The sequence below is a fragment of the Moschus berezovskii genome, chromosome 12 (assembly GCF_049115385.1).
Source record: "Moschus berezovskii isolate FMDL1 chromosome 12, NW_MosBer_1.0, whole genome shotgun sequence".
Classification (NCBI taxonomy): Eukaryota; Metazoa; Chordata; class Mammalia; order Artiodactyla; family Moschidae; genus Moschus; species Moschus berezovskii.
In genome coordinates, this window is record NC_142471.1 from 87,522,348 (window position 1) to 87,544,162 (window position 21,815).

General features: G+C 38.7%; 1 protein-coding gene across 11 annotated transcripts in view; it reads right to left on the reverse strand.

Annotated features, from left to right (window-relative positions):
• Positions 1-21,815, reverse strand: part of ATE1 (arginyltransferase 1) — a 156,456-nt gene that overhangs the window by 23,913 nt on the left and 110,728 nt on the right. For 10 of the 11 annotated variants that reach the window (XR_016038806.1, XM_088842386.1, XM_055424506.2 and 7 more), the window contains one exon: positions 14,691-14,811. Coding sequence is in view for 10 of the 11 variants with exons in the window: in XM_088842386.1 (XP_088698512.1) it covers positions 14,691-14,811 (121 nt within the window). In the remaining variant the exon portion in view is untranslated. Of the gene's footprint in view, positions 1-11,240; positions 11,838-14,690; positions 14,812-21,815 lie in introns of those variants that run through there. The other variant, XM_055424504.2, reaches the window with a different exon arrangement.

The window sequence follows — 21,815 nt, forward strand, 5'->3', positions numbered from 1 at the left end:
TTTTTGGATCGTGTTCCTTCATTTCTGAATGTGTAATAAAAGTTAAAATTAATCAGGTCACAATAGCTTTAAATTGGGCTTTGGGTTGATCAATTTTTAGAACGAGAATGGTATCCGAAATCTTCGTCAAACTCCCGTCGATTAACCACAATAAAACGGAGGGAAATGATACTAATGCAAACAACCTGTCAAAAATGCCTCTGGCTCATTTGGAATGAAAGGCTGTCTCCAGCCTCACATTCTGGACTCATCTATGTCTGCATCTCCAGAGGCGCCAAGAATTCCAGAGACAAGTAGAGAATACCCATGTTCCAGATTTTTCAGAACCTGCAAAGTTAAAGCGATGATGTGGCTGAAGAGAGGAATTTGGGCCCAAACCCGACAGTGACTCACAGCCAAAGTCAACTGCTTGACCAGAATTTACAGATTCTTTGGAGACAGCCACGAGCTACAGGCTGCTCTGTTGCTGCTCAAAAGCTTGGTTACGGAGTCCCATCATCACCTGTCTCTTAATTCTATTACCTCTGGATACTAGACTAGAACAGGCAACTACTTCACAAAGCAAGCTCCCCTCTCCGAGGTGACAAAAAGTATGGAACTGAATAAGCTTTGCCACATGTCTTCCGGTATGCTACCCTCTTGCTCCAAGGAAAAATATTTTCTTTTAACCTCTTATAGCTACCCAGGTTTTGGTGTTTTTGCTTTAACCTTTATGAGGCTCTTCCAGCCCTTTTTTTGTGCCACCCATCCAGATCCATGCACTTCAGACCTTCTGCTGGGTCTGCACTAGTTCATATTTGCTCAGGATGGAATCCATTTGTTACCTGCTAACTCAAATCTCCCCAAATGATCTAATGTTCCAGGTTTTTGTTTTCATTTCATTGCACTGAAAATGTCTACTTTGGAGCAAAATGTTTTAACAATGAAAAGGTGGAGGGGATACTGTAATAGCAACATTAAAACTCCTTTATTGTCATTACATAAGCAAGCTAACCAGCAACCAAAGTCAGTTACTGCAAAATATTGCCATCAAGACATAAAACCTATGGACAACAAGAGCATAAGAAGAGACTCTGCTTTGTTCCAGGACATTCCTGGGTCTCTTTCCTGTGTGCCCCACATCCCCAGCTTCTGACATGGACACCAAGTCTTGTCTTCAAGTTGCTTAGCTACACAGTTACAAGTCCCTCAAAGTTGAGATTTTATAAAGTTAATTCCAGTTTCTTTGAAGTTTAAAATAAATCTTTAAGAGCTCTTCCTATAACCCAGGTATTTCTTCAATCAGTTACACATTTAAATAGTTATGAAAGAAATGGCTACAGCTTGCCATTTAAGGCCAGGACTATTTCCCAAAGCATTTTCTAGCACTAGTTCCAAATTCAGAAAGTACAAATAAACTAAATGGTCAGTCCCCTTCTGCTTTTACTTGCCTTCTTGAATGCATTTTTAAGTGCTTCAAGAAAACATGTTCAAAAATTCTAATTTTTAAAATGACAATATAACATGGTGACTAACTGCACTGCAAAGAGCCTTTGTTTTATCAAAGGATTCACAAAATGAATTTAACATTAGGTTGCCTTTTAAAACAGACATTTAAAAAAATTCAATTTATAATCACTAGACTCCATGAGCGGAGAAGGCAATGGCAAGCCACTCCAGTACTCTTGCCTAGAAAATCTTATGGATGGAGGAGCCTGGTAGGCTGCAGTCCGTGGGGTCGCTAAGGGTCAGACACGACTGAGTGACTTCACTTTCACTTTTACACATTGGAGAAGGAAATGGCAACCCACTCCAGTGTTCTTGCCAGGAGAATCCCAGGGAGGTGGGAGCCTGGTGGGCTTCCGTCTATGGGGTCGCACAGAGTCGGACACGACTGAAGTGACACAGCAGCAGCAGCAGCAGCAGACTCCGTGAGATGTTTTCTGAAAACATTATTCATTATTTTAAAGGACAAGGATATCGCAAATTAAGGAAAATAGTTCAAATATACTTACTAACATTTAGTCAGTATATCAGTATCGTATCTAATTCTCTTCCTCCTCATACCCTCTAATTTTACTGACCCGGAAAATTTTCCTTTGGTTTTATTCAGAGATTGGAGGAATTGCCTGGTATTACTTTAAAATGAAGATCAAATTTCCCATAAGAGCAATAATTTGCTTTACATTGTTAAAGCTGGTATAGATGGCAGGTGAGAAAAATGCAAATGAGGAAGTTTAAACAGCGTAAGTATTATTACAGAGCCCTTTGGAGTACTTCCATTACATTCTTTCATAAGCATTGTCACACTTCACCACCTACTCTTCGGAAGAGAGAGAGATTTTCTTTAAGAAGAGAACTTAACTTAGATCTGTGAAATCAGAACTCAGAGTTCTTGACACCAAGGCTCAGACTGCATTAAATGACTGCTGTGGTCTGCAAAGAAATTATCTATGCAACTTGACACTGAGTGAGCTGGAAAGGAATTAAGAGAAGAAAACACAAATTATCCTTATTTAAATTTTATCTAGCATACTCAAATAAAAGCTATTTAGAGTAAAATATTTTTTAACAAGCACCTTTGTGTAATAGAGTCATCTATGAAATGCATCATATTTCAGTACAGAGTCTGTCCAAGGAGACACATCTGCAGAAACCAGCCATTTGGAAGACAAAGACAGCTACACTGAAATAAAAGTGGAGAGTAGTTTAAAAAATAAGGCATATGACTGTGTGGTTTGCTAGATCATACATGATAAAACAATGATATTATTGTGTGCTACCATAGGATAGAATTTTGTTTAGCTCTAGCCAGTTTTCAGTTAAGTAGTTAGGGACAGAATCTTTGGAGTACTGGATCAATAAAATTACAAAATTAGACTCCAGTAAAATATAAAAATATTAAAATCTTGACCATGATTGACAGAAGACTCCTTTAAAGGAACATGAAAATCTGTGCTGCAGTCCTAAGTCTAAATGTATTGTTACAGAGGCGATGGGGAAAGAACCAATTAGACACTTATCAATAAACAAGCAACATTTCCTACCCAAAGCCCATGTATGTGCACAAACCTAAGAGTAAAAGACGAAATGAATACATGAGAAAAATCGGTATTTTAGTTATTATCATTAGAATTAAGAAAGAGAGAAGAGGCCTGTTAACAACAGACAAGCAAAGCCCAGAGAGGTACAACTACAATGAAATAAAGCAGCTCTAAACATGTACCTTTTTCCCCCTGGCCGATGTAGTCCTTGGCTAGAGCCAAAACTTTCCTTGGGCTTTTAATGAGTGAGTACATTATTTCCAACACCTGAATTTCAACAGCCAGACCCCAAATATCCAATCCGGAAGCCCTCCACTGAAGCTATCCAGGGCAGTAACTGGTCACTCAAATATGGCATCTCAAGAGAATAACTGGGTTGTGTGAGCACATTCCTTGGTCTGACCCCAGCTCTTAGGGCCACGGGCTGGGTGTACCCACCATGGACTATCTCCAGCACTTGGTAGAGGCCGCTAATGAACTACAGCAGTGAGGTGTGAAGTCAATCGACTGTTCAGGGCTTTTCAGGGACAGGAATATTCTAATCTGTGCTCTTCATCACGATGCCTTTCTACCCCTAACCAGCCGTTTGCCTCCTGAATGCAGGTTTAGAGAAAAGAACAAGCCAGGCATCGTGAAGATGAAGGAAGATGATGCGTGTTCAGGGTCTAGCACAGTGCTTGGACCTAGAGATACGAGTTACACGAGTCTCAGCTCCCATTACTACGTATACCAAAACAGAACTGGTGGCAGAGATGGAGCGAGACCGCAGGCCCCCTCATCTTTTGGTTCTCCCAGACTAGTGTTTTTCAAATTATGAGTGGCATTTACGGTTACGGAATCAATGTCATGGACTGTGAAGGAAATTTCCTAGAGCGTGAAAAAAACTACAACAAAATGTGGGACTTCCCTGGCTGTCCAATGCTTAAGACTTTGCCTTCAAATGCAGGGGGTGTGGGTCTGATCCCTGGTCAAGGAGCTGGGATCCCACATGCCTCGTGGCTAAAGGACCCAAACATAGAACAGAAGCAGTATTATAACAAAGTCAATAAAGATTAAAGAAAACTAAAAACAAAATGCTATGGAGTGTCAAATGAGAAAGGATGCATATGGTTCAGCAGCGTCTGATTCTTTGCTATCCCAGGGCTGTAGCCCATCAGGTTCCTCTGTCCATGGGATTCTCCAGGCAAAAATACTGGCGTGGATTGCCATTTCCTTCGCCAAGGGATCTTCCCGATCCAGGGATCAAACCTGCGTCTCCTGTGTTGGCAGGTGGATTCTTTACCGTTGAGCCACCTAAGTTCACTATCTGAAACTGCTTGGCTGCATCTAAAACTACAGTGGAATTTCAATCTTCTGATCACAACAGTGAGGAAGATTTAGGGTGGCACCTCCCGACACCTCTTCCGGATGTCTACAAACACCTTTAATTCATCAGGTCCAAAGTAAAACCCATTATTCTTTTCCTTCTCTGAAAAATCTGCTCATCTTCATGCTTCTCACCTCAGAAATGAAGTCTGCAGACCCAGTTCCTGTCAGAACCCATAACTCTCGTGACAACTTTCTCCCCTCCTAATTATCATCAACAATGAACCAGCCAGTACTGTACATCCCACTTTTGAGGAGCTTTACTAGTCTCTCTCCCTCTGTTACCAACCATTCCCACCCTCTCTCAGCCACCAACATCTTCTGCTTAAAGTGCTATATGCAAAACCCTTCTAGTTGGTCTTCCTACCTCCAGTCTTCACCAAGTCCCATTCGTTCTCCACTTGTGAAGTAGAAATGACACTCTGTTGATGTCACTCAGGGCTGAAAGCCCTTTCACGGCCTTCCAATGTTTTCAGGGGAAAAAGCTGAACTCCGGATAATGATTCACAAAGTCCTGTACTGGCCAGCTGCCTCTCCTTGCTCCAAGGCCACGGCCACTCTCAACTCTAGCAGTGCCCTCTGCTCCTCAGACCTTCTGAATACACTCTTTTTTGCCTAGAGCTCTTGGATTCTGTTCCTTTTAAAATTCTAACTTAGACCACTTCATCAATTAATGTTCCGTCTCCCACACCCTGTTCAAATAGGAGCTGAGGACCCTGCTATGTGAACTAACTGCATCATCCATTACCCCCAATATACTACTTTTTTCATTTTACTGAAACAGCTGCAGTATCCTTTGCTAAATTCCCTGAGGGCCGGGATGAGTAATTTACATCCAGTCATAAAGCACAATACCAGACTTAATTCTTGTTTGTGGTCCTTAATCTATCTGCTCTAAAGCACATGACACATTCAGCTGACATCAGAGACCTGTCACCTCCTTCTGTACCTTTCGGTGTCCCACACTAGACCTCTCTTGGGATTGCCTCTTACAGCCCTTGGCCTCACCTGACTCACGCTACAACTGTGGCGTGTAGTTCCATAAAGGACAGAAGGTCTGTCTCTCTCGCTTTCTGCCTTTCAGAGACAGCAGTCTGCTGGGCCGCAGGAGCCTGCTGTGTATTTGTACAGGTACAAACTGCAAGTGTAGCGGCGCTAATACCCAGTGAGACAACCATCGGCCAGGGACAGGCCCTGATCCCTCAGGTGGCCAACTCTGAGACACGCACCAGAAGGGTGCTCACATGGACTGGCCTCCAATCCTTAAACTGGTAGCTCACACAGTAGCACAGCCTCTACCCTCTCCCTCCTTTCCAAGTTCCCTCTCTCCAGTCCACCACTCCCATTCTCTAAGACAGTTTCTCAAATGAATCATCTGAGTGCAAACCCATGTGTCAGACCTGCTTCTGGAAAGAAATCAGACTAAGACAGTCTCGCTCTTTAGCATTAGAAGTGCTCCGATTTTTATTCCCGTTTCCTTATTTTGCTAGGAGGTAGGTAACTTTATTCTTTCCCTATGTGTCAAAACTGTCTTTCCTGTTTTCAGCAAATTTTATTTTATTATTGGTGAACACCCCACAGAAGCATGAACAAGTCAAGTCTGCTCTAAAATGAGGTCTATTTCAAATGAATGGCAGCTAGGAAAATACATTTCTTACAAGGACAGGAATTCTACCCCAGTTTCCATATTTACATTAAAGACATTCTGCCAGCATCACATGAAAGAACATTCATAAAATAAACAGACCTCCTCATACCTTCGTGTTACAGCTTGATTATTTTTCTGCGGAGAGAAGGTATATTCAGTTCAGTTCAGTCACTCAGTCGTGTCCGACTCTTTGCGACCCCATGAATCACAGCACGCCAGGCCTCCCTGTCCATCACCAACTCCTGGAGTTCACTCAAACTCATGTCCACAGAGTCGGTGATGCCATCCAGTCATCTCATTCTGTCGTCCCCGTCTCCTCCCACCCCCAATCCCTCCTAGCATCAGACTCTTTTCCAGTGAGTCAACTCATCGCATGAGGTAGCCAAAGTATTGGAGTTTCAGCTTTAGCATCAGTCCTTCCAATGAACACCCAGGATTGATCTCCTCTAGAATGGACTGGTTGGATCTCCTTGCAGTCCAAGGGACTCTCAAGAGTCTTCTCCAGCACCACAGTTCAAAAGCATCAATTCTTTGGCGATCAGCTTTCTTCACAGTCCAACTCTCACATCCATACATGACCACGGGAAAAACCATAGCCTTGACTAGATGGACCTTGTTTGGCAAAGTAATGTCTCTGTTTTTTAATATGCTATCTAGGTTGGTCGTAACTTTCCTTCCAAGGAGTAAGCGTCTTTTAATTTCCTGGCTGCATTAAACATCCACAAAACAGAATCTAAACAGTTTAAAAGTACCTTGCAGGTAAATGCAGAGACTCCATTCTCACACTGAAGTTGGGTATGAATGACTTCAAAAATTCAGGCTGCTACACTTGCCATTTGGGTCAGTTTCTCCAATAGCCAACAGGCACTGGATTGAGTATCACATGATGCAGGCTCCACAATACAGAACTCCACAATTACAAAAATAATTGTAAATACAATTATTTACCGATAATTCACAAGGTAGGAAGATGTTCAGTCAACTGCAAATGATTTTAGGGCTGATGACATTCTGGGATATCACTGTTTGCCCTTTCTTTACTTATTTAATCTTTAAGCATTCCATTAACTGTCAGAGATCACTAAATTTACTGGCTAAGCAAAGCTTTTAATTCTCTCCTTTCACTGCTGCTTTCCAACATCAGACAAAGTTTAAAAATTTGTTTTTAAATTTGTTTAAAACCAGAATGTATGGAGATGGACAGTGCTTACAGCATTTCAATGATTTGGGGTAGTAAAAAGTTTTCACTTTTATTACAATAAAATATCCTTGTAGTTACATTTCTTCTCCAAATTTTCTAAAGTACCTAGATAAGAGTATTAAGAGTATTAAAAGAACTATATTATCACCAATGACAATAAACTTATTTTTACATAAAAGCACCTGAAATCAATGTCTTCCAACTCTGATATGTAAGTGTACACTCCATGTATAACATATCTAATGCCTGGAATTAAGATGCCACAACAGCTAGATCCCTAACAGCTAGAAACAAGCCTCCTTGACACGCCACTGGCTTTGTCAGCTATTAGAAGGCACAGACTGAATCCCATTTCCTCTGATAAGATCCACATTTTTACACATTCTAACCGTTCTGAAACCCAAATGCATCTTATAATTCATAGAGTCACAGTCTAATTGGCAACACTGTTTCTTAGTGGTATCTAAACTAAAGGACTAAAACTTGATAATGTCTCAATGTCTCATATTCAACAGAATATCACAGTTCATCCAGCATTTAAACAGCAGGCAGGGCCTTTATTTTTATTCTTTAACTGACATTTTGGACAATCCCTTCATGATACAAAAAATGTCAGTTTTCATTCAAACAATAAACAAAATAGCATAGCAAGGTGTCACACATTAGAACCAGGCATCACTAGCATTTATAGACATATTCTGAAGTATCATGATATTTTTAAGCCTGTTAGAATTATACTGAAATAACTTTTATTATTATAGAATTATATATTGAAAACTGGGTGACTGTAAAAAGGATTATTTAAAACATTATTTCTATTACATAAGCAAAAAGAAAGAAATTAGAGAAATATTTCCTTAATAGCTAAATGGAAATCTTAAGTCTGCTTTTCAAACCTTTTCAGATGTATTTCAGTTTGCCTCTGGCCAAGGCTCTAACAATTTTCAGTCACTGACTTACCGCTCACACAGACATGCCTTATTGAGTAAAGACTGGCTGGTAAAAATTTGTAAAACAGTATTTAAAAAATTTCTCTGTTAAGACTGGCTTTTAAAAAACACTCCTAAAAATGAGAATAGTTGTTTACAACTGTTGAAGTTTACCTTAATGAGTCTTACCTTCACATTTTAATAGAAAATGCAAATATTAAAACATTATAATATTTTACTCTTATGCATAAATATTTTAAGAAAGACTTGTGCTGGTCCTTAGTGTCCTCATTAAAAGATCATGCAAACTAGGGAAATGTAGCTTCTAATTTTTAAACCAGGAGTCATGTTATTGCTATACTAACATTTGAATAAAGAAGGCATATCTTTGAAAAGGAGTGAAGTGGGAAAATACATTAATAATAAAGTGATATCTTTAAATGGAAGGGGATAAACTGAGAAAAATTAGGAGACTGTAACTTTCTACATTTTCCATTTCAAAACACATTCCGCAGATTCACCAAATATAAGAGCCAAATTTCCAAAGATATTTTCTTGGTTTGATGCCTGGTTTCTTTAAGGGGTTTCCCTGGTGGCTCAGATAATAAAGAATGGGAGACCCGGGTTTGATCCCCGGGTCGGGAAGAACCCCTGGAGAAGGGAATGGCTACCCATTCCAGTATTCTTGCCTAGAAAATTCCATGGACAGAGAAGCCTGACGGGCTACAGTCCATGGGGTCACAAAGAATCGGGCACAACTGAGTGACTAACACATGGCTGGTTACAGGGTTCTTTATGACATGTAGTAGGCTACAATGAATTCTGTCTCCAGCTGGCTACATCTAACAGCACCATCTTTACTGGCAACAAAGAATTTATGCTTATCAAGTACCCAACAGGGATTCCCTTGTGGCTCAGCTGGTAAAGAATCTGCCTGCAATGCAGGAGACCTGGGTTCAATCCCTGGGCTGGGAAGATCCCCTGGAGAAGGGAAAGGCTACTCATTCCAGTATTCTGGCCTGGAGAATTCCATGGACTGTATAGTCCATGGGGTCACAAAGAGTCAGACACGACTGAGGATTCCAGTATTCTGGCCTGGAGAATTCCATGGACTGTATAGTCCATGGGGTCACAAAGAGTCAGACACGACTGAGCGACTTTCACTTTCACTTTTTCAAGTATCCAACAATCAACATTGTTCATTTTGCAACTTCAAATGGATAGGTCAACATCAAATCTGGACTTGAAAAAATTTTACCCAGAGAAGAATTAAGAGAATAACAACTTAATTCCAAATCTAAAATGATTTAGAAAGCCACTGTCTACTGAACTATAAGTTATCACTGTGGCACATTTTTAGGGACCCTAGGAAGTTTCAGTACATTTGCTTTCTCACAGGCACTGTTTCCCAGTGATTAGGATGACATTATGGCTGAGGTACGTCCTCTTTTGAGGGACCATAAGCACAACATTCAGGACACGATATCAGGCTTGGAGGAACCAAGCATGCTGGTATGAGCCAAAGTTCTTTCTGAGCCTGGCTACTTCACACAAAGACAGTCAGAGTGGGACTTGCTTTTTCCTATGGGCACACATGACAGAAACTGCAGAGGTAGAGCAAAAGTGCCAGGGAAAAAGGGGGATGGAGTAAAGACAGAAAAGAGACAAATGAAACAACATAAAATAAAATTTGGAGGCTCCGAGTTTCAGGGGATGGGGATCAAATTAGGAAAAAGCTTCTTGTACTAGTTTAGATTTCTGGCAGCTGCTGGGAAGATTTTAGGTGTCCTAGAAATTCTCTAACCTGGCTAAATGCATAAAAGCGCTAAATCAGAATTAGGTGCTATTATTTTTTATGGTAAATTTAAATTCAATATCCTTACTAATAATTTATGGCTTAATTACCTTATAGAAAAATTAAGAAATTTCTTGTAAATATTTCAAAATGAGTACAGAAAAAGAGAGTGACAGCTAATCTGTGATAAAATATATGCTTCTGTTAACTATAAGTGAAAACAGAAATAAAGCTGATTCTAATCAGCACCTCCGAAATACAAAAAACATTTATACAAATATTGCATTGTAACATTTGAATTCAAATTATATTTCTGATTAAAAGACATCATTTTTGTAATAAATAATATCTGAGGGGTCAGTGGTGAAGCATTCAAGTATGTTCTGAGCATAAAATAAGGTAACAGGGAACACAGAGTAGAATAGTACTTGGGAAAAAGCATATACTCAATAAAGTTTTAATTTTTTTTATAAATCTGGAACCAAAAGGATTTTACTACCAACAAAAATAGTACTGTCAACTGAAAAAAAAAAAAAAAAAGCACAACGTCAGAGCTGTGAGTTAAGTTTTATTTGGGGCAAAACAAGGAATACAGCCCGAGAGAGTATTTCAGAGAGGCTGGGGAGCGGTCAGTAGTAGGTATGATTCTAGTGAAGTGGGTTTGTACAGTCAAGCACATATCTTGTCGAGGTTTGCTGCTAGTCACAACGAGAAGATGTCTCTGTTACTGATTTCAGGGCTTTTCTAGACATGAGGAGATGCAAAAATGGGGCTCCACTGGGATCATAAAAATATTCTCCTAAAAACATCTAACTATCTGAAGGCCTGTTCTGTCCATTTTTCGCAGAGCACAGAGTGCCCCATTCCTGATCTTGAATTCCTTTCAGGAGTGTTGAAAGTCAGTGGCTACAGAATTTTGTAACTTAATCCTTGTAGAGGCAGTTGGCAAATGCCAGTTTTCAGTTGGCAGTACAATACTCTGCAACATTAAGAATCAAATCAAATCATAGCTTATCATGGTTCTCAAACCGACTCCAAACTACTTGGTTTACTCTTTCAGTGATGCTTGTTAAGTATCTGTATTAGATACCGTCTATCACGTAAGTAGTGGCATCTGTTTGGTGAATCATCAACCATATTAGTGGTCAAGCAGTTTTTACTAAAAGTAAGAAGCAACAAAAAGTATTAAGAATAACTACAAAAGTGTGAAGTATGATTTGTTTTTTTTAAAAATACAAACAGCTAAGTACACAGAAAAAAATAGATCGGAAGATCATAAAAAAATTAACAATGATTGTTGCTGTACTATGGATCATTTTATTTTCCTTCTTAGCAGTGGTTTTATGTATTTGAACAACTTTTCTACTAGTGTTTCCAGTAAACATTTTTAAAAGTAAGTTAATCCAAAAAAGTAACAGGTAACTGTGATGCAAAAATTTTGAAGTCTATACATATCTAACTATTAATTTAAAAAACAATCTACCACATTTACTTAAAAATCATTTGAGGAACTTTGGAAATCATTGTTTAGAGGAGACAGAGATCTATTTTAAGGAGATCTTAAAATTTTCCAAGTTACTTTCCTTTGCCAGCCCCATGGTACTGTAAAGCAGTGAATACAATAGGTTTTTATCAATGTGCAGGCTTCTTAGCGGAGCAAATAACCATAGAACCCAAATCCCGAAAACGTGCGGGGCTAGAGGAGGGTGGGTTGAGGGCAGGGAAGAACAGAATTTCCAGACATTCTAAGCAATTCAGAGCTGGGGAAATGCAATTTTTCTTGCAAGTAGCCACTGAAGCACTTGTAGCCAAATACTGTCTCACAGACACCCATGGTGATCAGCTGTGCATTTTGCAGAGAACTTTACTGAAACAGCTGAAAGGAGGAACAAGATTTTAGTGAAAAAAGCACCATGCCGACTAACAGTATTGCCCATGTTAAGTTCTGTATTTTCTGAGTCAAGGTGTGGGTCATGTAAAAATAAAGCTGGCCCCAGAGAAGAGAGCAGTTTTTCACAGATTGACATTTAAATCTCAAATGACCATGTTTCACAGCATGCTCAATACATTCCAGCATGTAGCTGCATTTTAATTTCCTAAAACCACAGGTTATAAGTCTGATTTCAAATAGTGTCTGGATTGTGATATTCAATACTGATAAAACTATATGGTCTTCTTCAGAAAGTTCCAAAGATTCGGCATATGGAAAAGGATCTTCATTTTCTTTGAAGCACTATTATCAAAGAAAGTAACTCTTCTGACTTTTGTAAATGAACCCTAAAGAGTGCATATGAAGAGCTGAAGCTACTACCATAGCAATGGAGCTTAGATGACAGGGAAGGAACACGCTGTGCATTCCTCACTCACCAGGGTGCACGTAGTGTGTACACATCACGTGACAAACCTGCCTATATGAGACTTTAAATTTTCTTTGCCATGAAACGCTCATCGGTGCTTACTTTGGAAATGAATTCAAAATATACTGACATGAATGATCATTATATTTGATTGTCCATTCAGTACACAGAAATCATTCAGTCACCTTTGCAATTTTATAAAACAGGGAGAGCCTGTTGACTGCTTTAATCTCCCAAGGATATGTAAGAAGAGAAGCAGTCTTTAGAATAGATCAAGTGAGAAAAAGGGAAGGTGAAGTTGTGTCATGAGTTTGGGAGTCAGAACCAATTTAAGATGATATTATTATTCAGTTGGAAGGAATTTATAAAGACAATTTTTTACATGTAAACATGAAACAATGCACTAAGATGGTCAGCAATTTCACCACAGGGACTGGCTCTGACCTGCCCTTGAGAAAACATAAAGGGAAAATTTTTTTTATGAGGGGATAGAGTGGTTAAGTACATTTGACTTTGAACAACATGGGTTTGAACTTCTTGAGTCCACGTATACTCAGAAGTTTTTCAATACTGAAGTACGACACAATTCAGGGTTGGTTAAATCCAAGAATGCAGATAGAAAGGACCAAGTCTAAGTTATATATGGATTTTCAACTGGGTGGAGGGCTGGTGCCTGCCCCTGGGTTGTTCGAGGGTCAACTGTATATGCTTTCCTCTAAAATACTATTGGCTTTTATTTTGAGCCTGACTCCAAAACTAATCGACAAATTCAATACACTTGTTTTTAAGCAACAAATCTATTTCATCAATGAGGTAGAACTTAGGATGAAATTCTGATCAGTAATTTAAGCTGAAGGAACTACCAAAGCTTTGGTTGTTCCACGAAACTAAACATCCAGAAAACCTGGAGCTAACCACACGGTGCCTAGCAAATGGGTCCTCTAGCTGTCCTTCATTGGATTCTAAGGTATTGTCATGTGTAAGAAGAGACCACTCTTTTTTTCCAGGAGTTAACAAAATACACGGGTACATAAATCATTTTTTTTAATGAAACCTAATATGTGAATAAAAAAAAGACTGCATTTCTTTCCTTGTCCTTTGTCTTCATATTTAATTCATCCAATTACTTTCTTCTTTTCCCCTGACCTCTCCATTTCTCTTTCCTTCTTTTTCCCTAAACTTAGACTAGACCACAGGTGGCTAGTGGGAACATGTCTGTATTTTTAAGAAGTAAGCATAGGGCATCTCCTCTGGTGGGCTATGTTGACGGAAAGGTCAACGAAGCGCACACAGAAGTATCTGGGAACCTCAGTCTGGGGGGAGACACACACAGCAACTGAATGGACCCATCACAGAGCACAAGCGCATCACGATCACAGCGGACACAGCGAGGGCGGGGAGGGCTGGGAGGAGAACTACGGTAAACGGGGGGCGGTACTCAGATGACGGGAAGTGAACAGACCTCCATGTCTTTTCTCTGAGAGAGGCTTCAGGGCAAAAAAAGGCAAATGCAGAAGCAGCCTGTGGCATACACAGGATGAAGCATGTTAACTGGCCTAACAATCACCAACACAAGAGGGGGGCTTTGTTCTCAATGTGATTGTTTTAATCCCTATTACAGTCCAATATGAAAGGTCTTACTATCATCTTGATTGTGAAGGCCAAGAATTCGGGGCCAGAGGGATGATGAAATTGCTGGGGAATACCCAGTTTACCAGCTGATGATGGAGTTTGGTGAGAAAGCAGGAAGTCTGGCTCCCAGGTTGTATTCTCAGTGACTTTACCTGCTACCAGTGCGCAGCATCCAAAAGAGAATATTAAGAGATAAAATATGGCTGGGGTTATTCTGGGCAGGAGTAAGAAGAAAGGACAGAAACGAAGAAGCACCAGAGATGGCAAGAAGTCAAGAAACTATCACAAAATCCATCGCAGCCACCTGGACCCCTGTGAAACCATTCCACAACTATGTTCAGTCCAACTGGTCAATACTTCTATCTTCTTCACACTGGCTAAATAATCCAGTGAACAATTTGTATGCACTGTGATAGTGGTCAAAGTAATGGATAATGGTCTTAGCCCTCAAAGCATGTGAAAACTAACCAAATGGAAGAAGCTGGGTCAGTAAGTTGCACAAGCACAGGAGGCTTCAGCATTTCTTTGCAAAACCGTGACTGTGAGTGTTAGACTGCTTTGTGTATGGACGCACACGTAGCGGCTCTTATTTTAGAAATACACAGGCGTCTGTGCACAGGCACTCACACACACTCTGTAATGTTTGTATCAAAAGTTACTGGACCCCGTCAAGGGCCACAGTCACACATACAGACTCTGAAACAGAGCCAATTTCTGGCTGAGCTCCATTTCAAACATACCTGCTTCTGGGTCCTGGTTGAAACGGCAATACTTGGATTTCTCAAGTGAAGGCAGGCACTGCTCAATGGGGGCCCAAACATACGTCTCAGGACACAGCAAATCCGACGGTCTGTACTGACCCTAAAGAGAAGTGAAGAAACAAGGCACTGACATCACTAACACAGTGACTTCCTAGTTGCAAGGCTCCAGAATTCCAGGGAAGGTATTAATCACAAGTTTAAATGAAGTCAACCAGGAACAACTTTACTGTAAACACTCAACAACCCTATTAGTAACTGTTTTCCTAGCTCAAGAATGCACATTTGATTCAAAGGCTCTCAAACTCATGTATCACCCTTTAGGATGCCTGTGTTGACTTAGAAGATCTGAATTTCTACTTTATTTTGGGATCAATACATAACATGATTCCTGCTGAGCTGACTGCTAAGAATACCCACTTCCAAATTCAAGTGGACACAAGTGCTAGTTAATAAGTAGAATTTTGTATTTGAGGGCATTACAATTTATACATGAAATAAATTTATTTTCTAAAGTGGAATCTCATTACCCTTAGAATTCTTAAATTCATAAGCTCAGCAGATAATATTGATTCCATTCTAATGCACTGAAAAGTACTGTCTGGTCAACATGCTTCCATGAGCAATCTAGACTCATAAATAGACTATCTAACAGATACTAAACAAAAAAAAAAATCATTCCTCTAAGGGTAATTTGGTAGCCAATTAACAGAGGATAGTACAAATTATGTGAAATCATTGAGTCAAAATTTTCAGAAATATTAAAGTTAATTAAAATTCCAAACATCTCTTCTCTAAATTTTAACATTCAAAATTCATCATAGAGGTTAAATCTAAACACTGGTTTTCCTTTTTTTTTTTAACTACAGCCCATAGTAAGAAATACATTTTACATTATAACCTAGTAAACATATATGAAAATATAAAACTATTAATAGGAACAAATCCTTTACTATATAATGCTTACCCATGTTATGTAATCCTCTATTTTCTATTCTATTTCTTTTTTTTTTTTTAATGATGCTCTTGGACCATTTAACCACCAAAACTTTCACAAACAGCAAACGGGTCACAAGCTCAGAGTCTGAAAACACTACCCAGTGCAAACCTCATGACAAAGAATACCGCTGTTTAAGGGCATGAACTTCCAGATGTTCAAGCAGGTTTTAGAAAAGGCAGAGGCACCAGAGATCAAATTGCCAACATCCTCTGGATCATGCAAAAAGCAAGAGAGTTCCAGAAAAACATCTATTTCTGCTTCATTGACTATGCCAAAGTCTTTGACTGTGTGGATCACAATAAACTGTGGAACATTCTGAAAGAGATGGGAATACCAGACCACCTGACCTGCCTCTTGAGAAACCTGTATGCAGGTCAGGAAGCAACAGTTAGAACTGGACATGGAACAACAGACTGGTTCCAAATAGGAAAAGGAGTACGTCAAGGTTGTATATTGTCACCCTGCTTATTTAACTTATATGCAGAGTACATCATGAGGAACGCTGGGCTGGGAGAAGCACAAGCTGGAATCAAGATTGCCGGAGAAATATCCATAACCTCAGATATGCAGATGACACCACCCTTATGGCAGAAAGTGAAGAGGAACTCAAAGGCCTCTTGATGAAAGTGAAAGAGGAGAGTGAAAAGGTTGGCTTGAAGCTCAACATTCAGAAAACGAAGATCATGGCATCTGGTCCCATCACTTCATGGGAAATAGATGGGGAAACAGTGTCAGACTTTATTTTGGGGGGCTTGAAAATCACTGCAGATGCTGACTGCAGCCAGGAAATTAAAAGACGCTTACTCCTTGGAAGGAAAGTTATGACCAACCTAGACAGCATATTAAAAAGCAGAGACATTACTTTGCCAACCAAGGTCCGTCTAGTCAAGGCTATGGTTTTTCCCGTGGTCATGTATGGATGTGAGAGTTGGACTGTGAAGAAGGCTGATCGCCAAAGAAATGATGCTTTTAAACTGTGGTGCTGGAGAAGACTCTTGAGAGTCCCTTGGACTGCAAGGAGATCCAACCAGTCCATTCTAGAGGAGATCAATCCTGGATGTTCATTGGAAGGACTGATGCTAAAGCTGAAACTGCAATACTTTGGCCACCTCATGCGACGAGTTGACTCACTGGAAAAGAGTCTGATGCTGGGAGGGATTGGGGGTGGGAGGAGACGGGGACGACCGAGAATGAGATGGCTGGATGGCATCACCGACTCGATGGACACGAGTTTGAGTGAACTCCAGGAGTTGGTGATGGACAGGGAGGCCTGGCGTGCTGTGATTCATGGGGTCGCAAAAAGTCGGACACGACTGAGCGACTGAACTGAACTGAACTGAACTGAAGGGCATAACTGTTACACAGCTCTAAGCCAGAGAGGTACTCTCTAACTTAGCTTTAAAATGGACACCACACCCTCCCAGCATCCAAAACATTCAGCAGACTGTTAGATAATGGAGAGATTATACATAAAATGTACACAAACAGATTAATTACTGCTTTTGAGATGTTGGAAGAGAATTCAAGGAGGATATGGAGTTTTAATGGGGACTTGGATTGACTGGCTGACAGGCTGAAAAGGAATGAGAGCAATCTAGATGAAGCTTACAGCATAAACAAACAATGCTGGGAAACGGGAAACAGCGGAGTGCTGCAGAAATAGAAAGGGGGATCGAGGATCAGCTTCAGAAATCATATTCTAGACTTTATTCTAGATGAAATGGGAATGCTTGCTGGCCAGGACAGAAGGCAGACAGTATGAAGACCAGACTCAGGTCTCTGACTCTGATCTTCCTGCAGTGTTCACAGCATTGCTAATACCTTACTGCCTCAGAGCAGTAAAGATCACCCAGACAGGGCAGGTCCAAGTGGACACACTCACCTGATATTAAAATTCATAACATGGGATTATTTAGAAATGAATTAATGATATACTTAGGAAGTATAGTAAAGCCAGTTATTCCATTGATACCTACCTTATCAAAAGTAATGTCATTCTTTCCACCAATTCACAATTTTATTGTGGAGGGACAGTATGATGTAGTGCTATCTACGTGAACAAATGTGAACACTAGACAGCAGTCTACAGCAGTGGTTCTAGAGCTGCCCCCCTTCCCCTTTTTGGTTATAAACTATTTTGAGACTCTACTGGCGGTAGCGGGGAACTAAACATACAAGTTAAAGAAAATTTTTTAAAAGGATTAACTTTTCTTGACTTTGGAGTACACAAAGATTCCTTAGAACACAAAAAGCAATAAGTATAAAAGAAAAAACTGATGAATTGGATTACATCAAAATTATATCATCTTTAAAAACTTATTAATAAATAGGCAAGCCAAAGATTGGGGAAAATATTAACAAAATTTGTATTAGACAACATATTTGTATCCAAAACATATGAAGAATTTAACAAGTCATTAATAAGAACAATCCAAGTTTTTTAAAAAGCAAAAAGACTTAAACATTTTGCCAAAGATAAATGAATGTCTAAGAAACCTAACATCAGTTACCAGAAATGCAACTCAAAACTACAATAAGATACCACTGAATTCCCACTGCAATGGCTCACCACAAACCCCCTACAATATTTAGAAGACCAAGTTCTGGCAAGGTTCTAGACCATCTAGAACTTGAATATTATTGGTTCAAACTGGCATAACCATTTGGGATAAAATAAATATTTTTGTAAACACATTATCTCTGCATATGTCCGGGATAGATTCCTTGAACTGGAATTGCTGGGTGTAAGGGTTTTAAGTTTCATAGCACAAAACGATTTCCCACAGAAGCTGTGTTGATTTATACCTCCATCAGCAATGGTATGCATGCAAACGCTAATTTCCCCATATCCTTATCAACAGTGTAGTATTGAAACTTTCCATATCTGCCAATCTGAGAAGTGGCATTTCACTGTGGTTTTAATTTGCATTATGAAACATTCCATATGTTTAAAGGAATTGGTATTTCCTTTTCTATAAAGCTGGCTCATTTTGTTGTTAGATTTATGGTCTTAGTAATCGAAAAACTCTTTATTTATTAAGGAAATTAACCCTTAATTTGTTAACTATGTTGTATTTTCCACGTTTGTCTTTTGACTGTGTGTGCTATGCTCTTCTGCCATGTAGAAATCTAGTATATGGTCAAATGTATCATTTTCTTTTAAATGGCATCTGCGTTTTGTAATATAAATAAAAAAGACACTATCACTCCAAGACTATAAAAACATTTTCATGGTTTTTCTCTAGTACTTTTATGGTTTCACAATTTTACATTTACATTTATACTCCACCTGGAATTTATTCTGGTATAAGGTAGAAGACGATTCAACCTAATTTCTTTCAGATGTTTACCAAATGGCCTAAAGAGCATTTTTTAAACAATTATCATTTTCCCTGATGATTTAGAATTTAAAATGTCTTTGAAAACTTACTAAATTTCCAATTATATTTAAATCTCTTTCTGGACTTTCTACTTATTCTGTTATAATTCTGTCTGTGTACTCATATACCAGCGCCATATAGTTTTAAATATTAAAGTTCTATATTATATTTTAATATAATATCTGGTAGAGATAATCCCTCCTTATTGTTCTTCATTTGCACAATTTCCTGGTTCTTCTTGCTTAATTATTCTAGGATTCTATTTAGTACAAAAGACTACCAATATGAACAAGGAAACAGTAATAAAAATGGATGGTATATCTTGTCTACTGTGATCACACAATATAAAAGAGAATCCCAAGAGAATTCCTAGTAAGAAGAAAATATATCATTCTAAGTTAAAAAAGAAACAAGAAAAAAAGAAACCCAAAATATACAAGTGACACCATTTTCTAATTTAAGGCAGAACTAAACGTTGACTGACTAAGATGCACAGATCAAATTCTGGAGGGAAATCAGCCATCAACTGTGAGTCTTTAAGACAAAAACAGACATATTCCATGCAGATATGCTGATTCAATAGCAGCCACCTGAACCCCGTGCCTGGATTTAACAATGATGCTGACAATAAAAAATATTCAGTCAATGAACGCTAAATGACTCCTGACTTTGTGACAGGCACCAGATGCTGGGAACAAAAAGATGACCAAATTGGCACATCTCCAGATAATTCAGTCTACTGGGAGTTATTGACCTGGAGAGAGATAAAGCACACATAAGAATGTATTAAGTGGGATCAGGCACAACTGTCCAAAGTGCCTAAATTTTTACAATGTTCTTTTAAGGCAACACCTGCCTATAATAGATATTTTATTTTTAACTCTTTAAATACTCAGGTTATCTCACTGAAAAACCATAAATGTATACATTGCAACTTCTGATCATTTAAAATCAAAATTTTAGATTAGGTAAAAACATTATTTTTCTCCTAAATACAGGCTTATTTCAGTGTTTCAACTATTGTCTCAAGCCATCAAAGAATGCCAAGAATTTTATGAAATAAACCACTTTGAAATGTTATGCTTTCTAAACTTAGCTGGTAGAGAGTTACGTGACCGAACTGCTTGCAGTTCAATCTAAAGTTGCCATCACACAAATGGAAAATGCAGAGGCTTGAAAGCTGCCCTGACTTTCCAGCTAGTGTAAGAAAATGAGAAAGGTCTGTATTAAGAATGCAATTACTTAAGGATTTGGACATACTTCCCCACGGTCAGAAGGAAAAATATTTAATCAACCTCTAAGTACATTCATTCATATTGGAACAATGAGGCAAAAGCAGATTAATCTTCTCCTAGGGTGCTGACTTTCTGTAAATAAGAAATCTGAGTTACCACAGATTTTCTAAAGTACTCAAAATTTTGAAAATGTTAATTGGTCTGACAGGGCTTATCTTACAATTTTTTAGAACACCCTTTCAGTTTGATCTACATGTTAGATGAACTCAAGATTTCTCCCTACTCCTCCCCCCACCCCCCAAAAAAACCCCAGTCAACAAGAACAGCACCACATGAAATCTTACCAAGCAAGGGTCTCTAAGAGCAAAAGCTTACAGAAGAGGATAATGCAGTTCAAGACAAGAAGCCTGGAAAAGGCAAAAGCTGTCTGCTAAAAAGCCTCAATACAGACAAGGAAATGCATGTTTTTCTTTATTAAACACTTCTGGTGAGAAGTAATTACCCAATCCAAAGTCCCCAAAGAGAAATAAGTTCAGCAAACTGTGATTTATAACTTTACCACCTGTTACAACTTCTGGAGTTGTTTACAAACTGGCACTGTTTTAGAACTAGAAAGCAAACAAACAAGGTGCCCCTACAATTTGGGCTGCCATAGAAGAGTGAAGATTCTACTCAGAGTACAACTGGAGTATTCAATGATTTTATTTTCTTTAAAGAAAACTATATAGACTATTTGTAAAAACACGAATTATACTACACCTCACCCTGGGAAAAAGAAAAAATTAAAACTTTACTAGGTTGTTACAGATTAAAATTCGAGGAAATGCCAAAGTTAAAGTTAAATCTAAAACACAAGGGGGAAAAACATTTCTTGATCCATTTCTATTAAAAATAATTGCTTCTTTTGGAAGAGGACAGCACACAATTTTGGGTTTTTGGTTAATGGAATGAATGGACATTCTTTTTACTTCCATGCTCCAGACCATAATTTGAAGAACATTTTATCATGCTGATCTAATTTTATACACTATTAAAGAATCACGAAATAAATTATATGTCAAATATCTTAGTTAAGCAAAATATAATAGAATTTTGGCCTAAAAATTACATCCAATTGATAGCCAGAGGTTAAAAACATCTATCATATCTTACTGAATAACAGTGAACACGGGTAGCTAAAGAGCATATAAAAGGTGTATTTAGAAAATTTTGATTTCACAATCAACAATTTCAGCAAAGATGTTTTAAAACAGATTAACATCCTTTAACTTCTAATAAAACACAGTCAATAACATGAGACTTTTCCCTCAGTTAAGGTATAGTTAAGAAATATGAATTTTCAAAGGCAACAGTTACATTAATTAGTTGGAAGAGAAGCACAAAAACAAAAACATGCTTCCAGTAAGACCTGACAACTTTCTACAGCATTTTTACTGATATGTAATTCACAAACCATAAAAATCTACCCTTTTAAAGTGCAGTTTTTAGATTG